We start from the raw sequence: 10646 nt of genomic DNA on the forward strand, positions 1-10646 counted from the left end.
GATCCCCAATTAGCATCACACCATTGTGATGAACCCTAATAACAACCATGCCCACTATCTTGCATTACATAACCATACTCCACTAAACCCTATTAGTGTGAGATAATTATTAACTATCCTATTTAGGAAATCAACATTCCTTCCTTAGTAGATCCAATAGCCAACCCTAGACAACCTCAACCCTAATTGCAATACTTCTTATTACTTAAGAAGTATGTTCTTCAAAAGTTATTCTTTTGAAGAAAATAAGGAATCATCATCAATCCTGCCTAATAGAACCTATAGCCAATAACCAGCTATCACCAGCAAGGTATACGAACCATGATAGCAACCATAAACAATTAATTGCTTAAGTTGCTTATGCTTAAGTAAAACCAACCAAGCCTAGTTGCTGATGAATCCAACTATGTTGTGATCCATCTACCACTTACTCCAGAAACCAATTAAAATCATAGTAAACCATAGAACTCCACAGCCCTGATTATCATACTTGCTCTTTATTAAAGAACATGTTCTTCAAAAGTTATTCTTTTGAAGTATATGATAATTAATCATTTACCATGCCATGTAGTGCTAAAACCAACCACTATTCATTACATGTTAGAATTACACAAATCTTATTGTTGTGTGCTATTAATGCTATTGTTATGATATATTGCAGCACATGTTTATGATTCCAAGTAACCCCACCTGAATAAGAACCTTGTTTGTGAATCACTCTAAAAAGTGCAACACACCCTAAACCAATCATTCCCACTCACTAATCCTAAATCATCGGGGTTAGGACACGCTTAGAACGATTGCATCTCATACTTATGCATTATTGCATCCTTGCCAATCTTTAAACATCGTCCTCACGGACGATGATGCTATTTCAGAATTTGGAGTTATTGCGTATCGAAGACCTTGCCCGCATAATCTTGCAAGCCAAGAAAGGCAAGTTCATCACTTGCTCATGTCATTTGAGTATTTCTATCAAATTACTTGCAAAGTACTATGGTTATCACTATTGCATAAAAAAACCAAAACCACTATTTTCATAACTATGAATATGACTATGTGGTTGGCAATGGAACCATGGATTGTGTTGATATGGTGGAGGTTCCATTGCAAGGGTTTATATCCATCTAGGATTAAACAATAAATGTCGTCCAGTGATTCTTGTGCCGTAATACCCGTGTTAACCATAAGATCTGGAATGGGACGGACTAGTCAATTGTATTTTCACCTCTCGTACATCAACGGATGCGCTTACCGTAGCAGTTGTGTCTGGCGGAACAACCGGAGGGTGGGGATCCCACTCTAATTCCCCACGGTAATGCAATGCTTACCGTAGCACTTGTGTCTTGCGGAACAACCGAAGGGTGGGGATCCCACTCTAATTCCCCACGGTAATGCGGTCTATGATGGGTTGCAGCTGCCGGCGAAGGAGTTTATGGTAGAGCCCAGAACTGTTGTCGTGGTCGGGGTCCACCCTGAAATTAATTACGGGAATAATGGGACCGGCGAGGACCCAGGGTCGGGGTTTGCAACAAAGGGTGGGTGTGTGAGGTAGCGGAGGAATATGATTGGCTATGACCTTATACCGGGCCTCACACCAAAGGAAGTGTGGACGGGGTGTACGCCCGGTTGGCACCAAGGTTAAGATCTCTTATGGGTAAAGCAACACACCTCTCGCAGAGTGTAAAGAACCGTGACCTGTCACTCCCCGTTCCGGGATATGGAACTGCGAACGCGTCCGGAAAGGAGCTCCATGAAGTTCTAGTAAACCGGTGAAGGCCGACGGACATAGTTCTTCCGAATAAAAGCAACATTTTGAAGAAATGATTATGAAAACCTCGCATTGGTATTAGACTTTCTGGTCTAATGCCGTAGCTAGTGCATTAAACACCTCTTTCCTATAATGAACTTGTTGAGTACGCTCGTACTCATCCCACTCTTAAATCCCCTGCTTAGATATGGAGGCATCGAAGGAGGATCTACAGTGCAACTCGAAGACCGAGGAGTCAACAACTACTTCAAGATACAGGACCCTGTCAGAGGAGTCAGATACCACATCCATCAAGGAGAAAACCTAGTTTAGCCATAGAAGGGAACTAGCTTCCTAAACCTAGCTCCTATTTAGCTAGAGTCTATTCTTAGCCTCTATTCAAATAGAGTTCGTGATAGGATTAGACAACGAGTCGTTCTTCTGGAGTTATCTGCAGTTTTACCTCATTGTAAAGTAGGAGGCTGTGTTGATCTTATGTAATAGAGTCAGTGTTGTAATTCTATAGACATGCCTTGGACCCGCATATGTTTATGTTGTACCACTCTGAGCGATATAATACTAGTGGAACGGTGTTTCATTGGTGTTATATCAGACTTGCATACTACACCATGCAGTGGTATGTCGGGTCACCACATTGCACCAGCTTGGACGCGTGCCGGAGCATTGCGGGCCGTCGCCCGAGGGACCAGGACCCACCAGCAGTCCTGGGAGCCTCCCGGCTCTACATGTTGCCCGTCGCTGCTCGCCGGTGGGTTTTGGTGGTCAACAGAAACATTTGATCATCTGTTTCTTCATTGTCCTTTTGCAAAAATTATATGGCGAATGATATTCTTTACATAGAATATTCCACCACCGTCTAATGTAACTAATATGTTTGGTAATTGGCTAAATGGTGTGAATAAGAAGGATAAAGCTTATATTAGAATTGGTCTTTCAGCAATTTGTTGGTCGATTTGGACTAGCCGGAATGATATTATTTTTAACAAACAAAAGGGAACAAATTTCTTGCAGGTTATTCTTCGTGCGGCGCATTGGCTACAAACATGAGCATGTTTGCTCCCGGTGGACCAGCGGGATACCATGGCTACTGGATGCAACCGGCTCCTGGAGGTCACTCAGAACTGCTATTTCCAGGCTACTGGATGGCGTCACATTAGTAAAATTCTGAATGGATAGTTTTTGTTCTACTTTCCATTGTTTGTGGTCGTTTCTAGTTCTTGTCTACTTTTCTTGAATTACCAGACTTGCTACATGTAATAAGTACTTGACGTTTATGTTTTATTATCAATAAATAGCTGTATGTATCGATTGATGCAGAGGCCGGGACCATGCTCTCATGTCTAGAAAAAAAAGCTGCTGGCTATAATATCGTTATTGATCTAAACACGTGGCAAGCAGCGGCCGTCTCCTTCACGCCATAGTGTGACCACTGTCATTGTGGGTAGCGCCACCCCGTTTCATTGCCGTCACCTTCCCCGCACGCCCTTCCTCCCCTTCCAAAAACACTACTCACCGGCGTGCGGAGGCGGAGCCCAGCCAGAACCTTGCGTCTAGGGTTGCCGCCATCATGGCCTCCTCCCACTCCGGCATCGAGCTCGATGGGGACCTCAGCCTCCACAAGCGTAAGTGCCTCTCTCTCTCTCTCTCTCTCTCTCTCTCTCTCTCTCTCTCCTCGAACATTCGCGCGGTGCTTGCACCGTACGAATTTCTGGCGGAGTTGCTGCAAATCCGTAGTTTACTTGCGATTTTTCCAAGCCAACTTCCGATTCGTTCGATTTTGGGCAGAAACCCCCAAAAACATGTCGAAGGGAGAAAACCCCAATTTTTGGGGCTGCGTGGACTCACTCCACGGAGTCAGTGCGGAGTCTGATTTGTGCAAGGCTCGTCTTAGTTTAGCACATTCCGCTCGTCGGAGTGATCGATTGTGCTGTCTGACTTCAGCATTTTCCTGCCATTTCAGAGATGGCGAGCAAGATGGACCTGCGGGGAGCCAAGGACTCCGACGGGAATACCGCGCTCCATTGGGCTGCGTCTAGGGGCCGCCTGGAGAGCTGCCGGTTCCTGGTGGAGGAATGTGGGCTTGATGTCAACGCGGTGTCCAAATTAGGTACGTGCACACCAAGTTGAAATTCTGTGTGCGTAATGGCAGATTTTTTTTTTTTTTTTTGGTTTCTCTTATCACCGGGATATTCCTCCTTGTAGGTATGACGCCGATGTCTTACGCCGCACATGAGGGGAAAACCCAGGTTATTAGGTACCTTCTCGATCGTGGCGTCGACCCTGCGATGCCTGATGAGAGGGGCACCACACCGCTACACAATGCAGCACTGCAAGGTGCGCTTTCTCATTCTTGCTGCTATTTTCTGAATGACGGATAACTTGATACATCACAGGAGTATATATAGATATAGACTCAATACACGATTTAGCACACCATCTACTAATCCATCCACTTCACATCGTGGCTTAGTGCTGCTAATAAGTTGGACGAGCAAGTCAAGTACTAACAATGATATGCACAGCTGACACTAGTTCTCTTAGCACCTGGTAGTCGAACGAATGTCGTTGAATGCATACAGATAGTGTGTTCTCTGTATATATACTCCGTAGAGTCTCTGGTTTTGATCTTTCTGGATGTGTGCTATTTCATTGTGCCTCCAGGACACTGTGAGGTTGTGAAGCTATTGCTTTCTCAAGGAGTTCCTGTGGATCCGATTGATCATCGGGGGGCGCCATTACAACTGGCTGTTTCAAAAGACCATGCTGAGGTTTTGAAGGTTCTGTTGGAACATTCTGCTGATGTAAGTTGTCTATTCCACTGTCACCTAATTGGATTGGGAATGCAGAAACGATGAAGTGCACTTGGCTTGATTATGTAATGGTTTATTCTTGGTGGTGCATCAGACTAGATGGTGGTTTCATTGAAAGATATATTATTATCTGATCTAAATAACTCCAGTATTTTGACTCATTTACCTTTTCAGCCAAATAAAGTCGCAAATAAAGTATATTCACCTGTCCTGGCCGCTTGCTATTGGCAGTCCTTGAAATGCATCAAGCTACTGATTGAGGTCCAATAATTTTCCAATTTCATGAATTTTCTTACGTTTTTATGTTATGATCGTGTCCTGATTTCCTAGAGTAACTTGTTCTTTCTGGTTAAATGTGTCATGATTACTTGTGCAATTTCTGTGTCTAAAGCTATTTTACTGTTATCCATAGGCTGGTGCTGATGTGAATGCTCATTGTTACCCTGGACCAACTCCTTTAATGAAAGCAGTTAATGATGGCTTAACCGATTTTGTCAAGTTGCTCCTAGATGCTGGGGCTGACCCTAACATTCCTACCCTGGAAGTATATCTCTGTCTTCATCTCTCTGTCTGCTATATTGTATGTTTTAGATTGTTCATGTTCAATTAAATACTTTACAGTAGGTTTGTATTCAAATTCATCTTTTTGGATTTGCTTCAGAGTTCAGACTGTGACTTAGGAAGCCCAAGATTATAGCTCTTGTGGTACAACAGGTCTTATATAGGTCACTGTCATTCCATATTATTTTTTAGTGTTCCTCTGAGTCCATACTTACTATGGTTCAAGACTCAAGAGGGAGTACTGTGTTTGCATTTCCTGCAAATTATGGTATGTTCATTTAATAGTGTCTAAAACTATTATTGCCAGTGCGATGAATTCATGAATATCTCATTTTCTCACAAAGCCTTTTCTCGAAAAGAAAATATAATTACATTGATGATTTGTCATTTTCATGCTGGATTATGTAGCATCTTATGTTGTTTTTATGATATAGCTTGGTGTAATTCCACTCGAGCTAGCAGCAGCTCACGGTCGACGTGACCTTGTTGAAGTTCTGTTTCCTCGGACAAAACCAATTCCATCTCTGCCAGATTGGAGTGTTGATGGTATAATTAGAACTGTGAATTCTCGGTGCATTAACCCTCTTCAGGCATGTACATATTTTTTTATTACTTCATTCCAGGTTATACTCATCAAGCTTAATGCGTGATCGTTTCGTATTTTCTATTTAGACCGCACTAATTCGTTATGTTCTTATAAATAGCTTATGACATGTTTTGTCTGCAAGCCTGTAAGTTCTTCATAAATTCTTGGTACAGTCACCTCTTAATATATTCGGATGGAAGATGTTATTACAAAAGAGTGTTATGTACTCAAATTTGAGTTGACGTTTTGGTTCCATTGGAAAGTTCCTGACAAATTTTAGTCGTAATGGTTGTATGGGTACTGCTCAAATTTGCAAAACTAACTAGATTAAAGTTGATGAATTTGGATAAATTAGCACATTACTTTAATTTTCAAACTTTCCACTGATACTGTGCTGTCAATACTGTAGCTGAAAATGCAACTCTACGCAGGACGGAGTTTCTATGGAAGAAAGAATTGCTCAGTGGAAGTCACGAGGAAAGGAAGCATTTGCAAAGGAGGACTACTTTAATGCAATGTACTACTATAACCTGGTAAGTACAGGAACCCATCTAGTACTTGTTCGGAATAATCACAAAGATCGCACAACAAATAATAGTCCTCAAATGCCAGGCTCAGGATTTAAAATCCAGTGTTCTATCTTTCTCTGTACCCGTACATCTTGTGTGATGGTTTATGTTGACCTCAAATATCCATAGAGCCATTACTGCCTTACACCAAATATAAAATAATGGCATTTGGAGTATTTTTCTCTCGTACTGCGACATTAAGAGTTCAGCAATTCATCTTGATGTGTCATTTCTTAGTTAAGTTGGTCAAAGACTTGTATCCGTGGTTTTAGTACGTTGGTACAAATGATAAGACAACAATATTTTCCACAGAGTCTGTTAGTTGAGCTAAACTGAGCGCATGCTTGCTCCTTGTTAATGCAGGTAACTGAGATAGACCCATATGACGCCACCATATTTGCCAACCACAGCCTCTGCTGGCTGCGTTTGAAAAATGGGGATAAAGCTCTGGAAGAAGCCCGCAAGTGCAAAATGATGCGGCCCCGTTGGTCCAAGGCCTGGTATCGTGAAGGAGCAGCCCTGAGTTTCATGAAGGTACATATGCTTTTATTGATTCGACCATTGCAATCGAACTCATTCGCTCTGCTTGTATGTGCATCTCTCTCATGGTACTGAAATTCTCTCAACGTACGCAGGACTACAAAGGTGCCGCTGACGCATTTCGGGAGGCGCTGCAGCTCGACCCTAAGAATGAAGATATTAAGAAAGCGCTGAGGTAACTGTTACATTGCTTGCCTCGGGTTATTACCATGGCCGATCGAATCCATCATCCGCAAAGGACGATGAACATATCTAAATCCCTTGTAGCTTGGAGATGTAGATTCCATGCCTTTTAATCTTTGAGACATGCTTGCAGGAAGGCTGAGAAGGCAGCGGAGGAGCTGCAGTGTAACATAAGCGCCTGCCAATGCAAGATATAAGTCGCTCAGAGAGAAGGCAGAAAGGAGAACTCTCTGGATTGATTCCTCTCGCATCTCTGTAACGAACCCTGCTGTATATCACTGCACCAGAATTGCGGCTATTGCATACCCTACTTAGTACTAATATCTAGAACTGCTCATATGTTGGAAGTTATTGCGCTAGTGTAGTAGGCAGTGCTGTGTTGTATATAGAGGTGGATGTTATGTAATGTCGGCAGTCACCGGAACATTTCTGTGCATTCTGCATGTGAGAAGTGAGAAGGTGTTAGCTCAGGTGAAAAATGCATAGCTAGTGCTAACTGGCAGTGGAAGAAGCGTGTTTCTCTTGCCGCGAGGTGTATGTTTCATCCCTAACCATCTCAAAACCCACTTACAAAACCACTCTCATTCCAGCTTTGGATCGATCTGAAGGTTTTTCCAAGAAAAATATGTCTAAAACTACGTGATTGTTCAGTTCCCCTTGACAATTGCGTGTGAACAAGGGGAAAATGAACATCTTGAATGACACGGTGAACAAGCTGGCCGCACTCTCTGAACCTCACCTGACTGAATATGAATCTAGAAGTGGTGTTAGCCGCCGCGGGTGTATAAATATCGCAAGACGCTGAAGCATAAACATGTGTGCGATGGATATCTGTTTGACGCCCCTTTGTCCGTTCATCTGGTCTCTGTTTGAATCTAGGGAAGGTTATCAACTTTTACAATGACAAAGTAGGTTGTTTCGGACCGTGCTCAAGCTCAGCGTATGCAAAGCCAGGCGAGAGATAAGTCCTCTTTACTACCACCTACCCATCAAACTTGTTGTACCATTCTTTTTGCAACTCTGAATTTTGATTTGGTTCGAATAACCCCCTGAACTATAAAAGCCATTCATAGTACCCAACTACCCATCATTTTCAATTCACAGATCTGACTTTAGTACATCAAACCTGCAAAATAAATAGTCAGCTAAAGACAAGATCTGCACTTGTGGTATCGTCTCATGCAAGGGTATTACTTCTAGAGATTTGTAGGGTGTGGATTGCAACAAAATACAATCAGGAACAAGAACTAGTAATGTTTTGCCAAGTTAAGTTGAACACTCTAAGTACAATTTCAAGTTATGTTTGTTTTCCCCGCGAAAAAAGTTTGTTTACAAATGAAGGATCAGAACAGGAGTAGGTATATATCAGAACAGGAGTTGACAGTACAACGCGGAGAACATCGCGTCGCCATGGACGGAGGAGCGAATCGGAACACATATGAATATGTGCGTGCAGATGGCGGCCGTATAAGGTGCGCAGTTGAGTCTCCTAGATGTACGCCATGTTGTCCTGCAAATGTTTTTTTTTTTTTTTTTGCGGAGGAAAGAGATTTCATTAACTTTGAGCCAAATTACAGTCAACAGCAACTGCTGCAGCAACTTCCTGAGGGAAGTCCCTCAGCCAGAATTCAGTTCTAGCACTAACTCGGCTAAGCTTAGCTAGCTCGTGGCTCACTACATTAATCCCACGACTAATCTTGGCTATACTAACATCTCGTTCCTGTAATAATTCACGGATAACACTAATTTTAAAAGCATAAACTGACATATTTGGTGAGGATCCCTTGATCAACTCGGCAGCGTCAGCACAGTCTGTTTCAATCGTGAAGTTCAGGCTTGTCCAATGCAATGCTAGACGAAGCCCTTCCTCGATTGCCATCAGCTCAACTTCTGTAGCATCTCGACAATAGGTAATGGATCGGCACGCTACAAAAATAACATGTCCCTGGTGATCTCGCAGCACCATACCTGTACCTGCACCATCTTGGGTAAAAGCACCATCCACATTAAGCTTGGCCTCTCCTGGTTTTGGTGGCAACCATGTTGGGTTACTCCCCTGCATATTGGTGGCTGTCTCCTTCATTCTTTTAAAGCCTTTGGTTGAGTCAATCACCATCTTCCCTTTTGCCACATCTGCATTTGGGTACTGCTTGATCATCAGAAGGGAGTTCATATAGCTTACCAAGAATCGTCTGGATCCTTCAATTGTGGGGCAAGGTTTATTGTGTGTCATTTCATTGTGTGCATGCCAAATTCGCCAGATGGTCATCAATACTGGGGCCCGTTGCTCATCAGGTATAGTCACCAGTAGTTGGAGTAGCCATTCATCGCCTGTATTCATCAACAGGTGGTTGGATGGCATAGGCCATACTTCTGCCATTGCTTGCCACAGGTTTTGGGCATGGGGACATCTCAGGAATACATGGAATGAGTCCTCATTTTCTATCCCGCAAATGGGACATATACTGGTGGTAGCTATTCCACGTCGTGCCAGGGGCGGAGCCAGCAATATGGCAAGGTTTGGCGGCCGCCATACCTAAACTTTAGCGCTAATACTAGGTTATATGCTTCAGTTCTAGTCTCTGTTCAGGTTTGTCTTCAGATGCATCGATGGGCATCGTTGTTGTATGTTTCAGTACTCAGAACAGCCAACAGGTACAATCAGTCGATTCAGTCCCGTGTTGGGCCTGGTTGCCTTGGCTTTGGTGACTATTGGGTCTGATCGCCATCCGTAATGATAACTCAGAAACGATACAAGCTGCTGCCATCGTGCTGATCGACAAGTTCCTTGTTCGGCTTGGCGGAAACCCTCACGCCGTCGTGGTCGTGCAAAGACGCCAGCATAGGAAGAACACCAAATGCATAACATAAGGTAATATTTGATTTCGGAATTAAAACAACACTTCGAATTCTGAAATTTATCTCGCTCTTGACTGAAATAAGATCCATTACAAAGTCTGTAGTGTTCTCATTGATTGATTTTATGTTGGCTCCCGTGATTTTTTTTTGAATTGTTCTACAGATATAAAGAGCTTCTTTGCCAAAGTATCTGGCACTACCAGCTCTAATCTGGTTTCGTATCCCGATGTTGTTACTGCACAAGGAGAAGAACCCAAGAGGAATACTTTATTTTAACATTACGAAATTATACCGTACGTGATGAACAACAGAAATATTTATTGCAATATTTATATAGTAGAGTCTTGCATTTTCTTATTTATTGACTCCGCCACACCTAGAATTTTTTTCTGCCTCCGCCACTGCGTCGTGCCATGTTTGTTTGTGTCGAGATGGCATTCCTACAAATTTTCCAGGCGAGGGTCTTGACCTTGGGTGGTACCTGGCACTTCCAGACTATATTCCAGCTAGGCCTAGCGCCATCAGGCCGTACGCTTGACGCACCCCGGTCCTGCTGCTGCATGCTAGCATGTAGGGCAAGCCGGTATGCACTACGGACGGTAAAGGAGCCTCTTTTCTCCGGGTGCCACGCTATGAAGTCACAATCATTCCGTCTGGAGGTTTTTATCTTCACAATTTCCTCGATGTCATCTTGTTGGAAATAGAGCAACAGCCTAGGCATGTTCCATGCACCATCCGGTAGAAGGAAATCAGCCACCCATCTATAA

The 10646-nt window shown here is 43.2% G+C and overlaps 2 protein-coding genes across 2 annotated transcripts; both read left to right on the forward strand.

Annotated features, from left to right (window-relative positions):
• The first annotated feature begins 3260 nt into the window (after window positions 1-3260).
• Window positions 3261-5792, forward strand: LOC124655932 (serine/threonine-protein phosphatase 6 regulatory ankyrin repeat subunit C-like). The gene is made up of 7 exons (XM_047194758.1): window positions 3261-3393; window positions 3732-3878; window positions 3974-4105; window positions 4433-4572; window positions 4756-4842; window positions 4994-5125; window positions 5577-5792. Exons 1-7 carry the CDS (start codon window positions 3339-3341, stop codon window positions 5790-5792), a joined length of 909 nt encoding a protein of 302 aa, XP_047050714.1. The 5' UTR covers window positions 3261-3338.
• A 221-nt stretch (window positions 5793-6013) lies between these two features.
• On the forward strand, window positions 6014-6912 carry LOC124655933 (heat shock protein sti1 homolog). Its single transcript, XM_047194759.1, has 3 exons — window positions 6014-6025; window positions 6160-6261; window positions 6661-6912. Exons 1-3 carry the CDS (start codon window positions 6014-6016, stop codon window positions 6910-6912), a joined length of 366 nt encoding a protein of 121 aa, XP_047050715.1.
• The last annotated feature ends 3734 nt before the right edge of the window (window positions 6913-10646 follow it).

This window comes from Lolium rigidum, chromosome 5 (assembly GCF_022539505.1).
Source record: "Lolium rigidum isolate FL_2022 chromosome 5, APGP_CSIRO_Lrig_0.1, whole genome shotgun sequence".
In the NCBI taxonomy this organism is placed as follows: Eukaryota; Viridiplantae; Streptophyta; class Magnoliopsida; order Poales; family Poaceae; genus Lolium; species Lolium rigidum.

What these genes read in the sequence shown, in the direction of transcription:
- LOC124655933 (XM_047194759.1), top strand. An exon ending in CAATGTACTACTATAACCTG is followed by an intron (nt 6,262 to 6,660) that starts GTAAGTACAGGA and finishes TTGTTAATGCAG; the next exon opens with GTAACTGAGATAGACCCATA.
- LOC124655932 (XM_047194758.1), top strand. Translation starts at nt 3,339, where the DNA reads ATGGCCTCCTCCCACTCCGGCATCGAGCTCGATGGGGACCTCAGCCTC. An exon ending in GGACCTCAGCCTCCACAAGC is followed by an intron (nt 3,394 to 3,731) that starts GTAAGTGCCTCT and finishes CTGCCATTTCAG; the next exon opens with AGATGGCGAGCAAGATGGAC. An exon ending in GCATCAAGCTACTGATTGAG is followed by an intron (nt 4,843 to 4,993) that starts GTCCAATAATTT and finishes TGTTATCCATAG; the next exon opens with GCTGGTGCTGATGTGAATGC.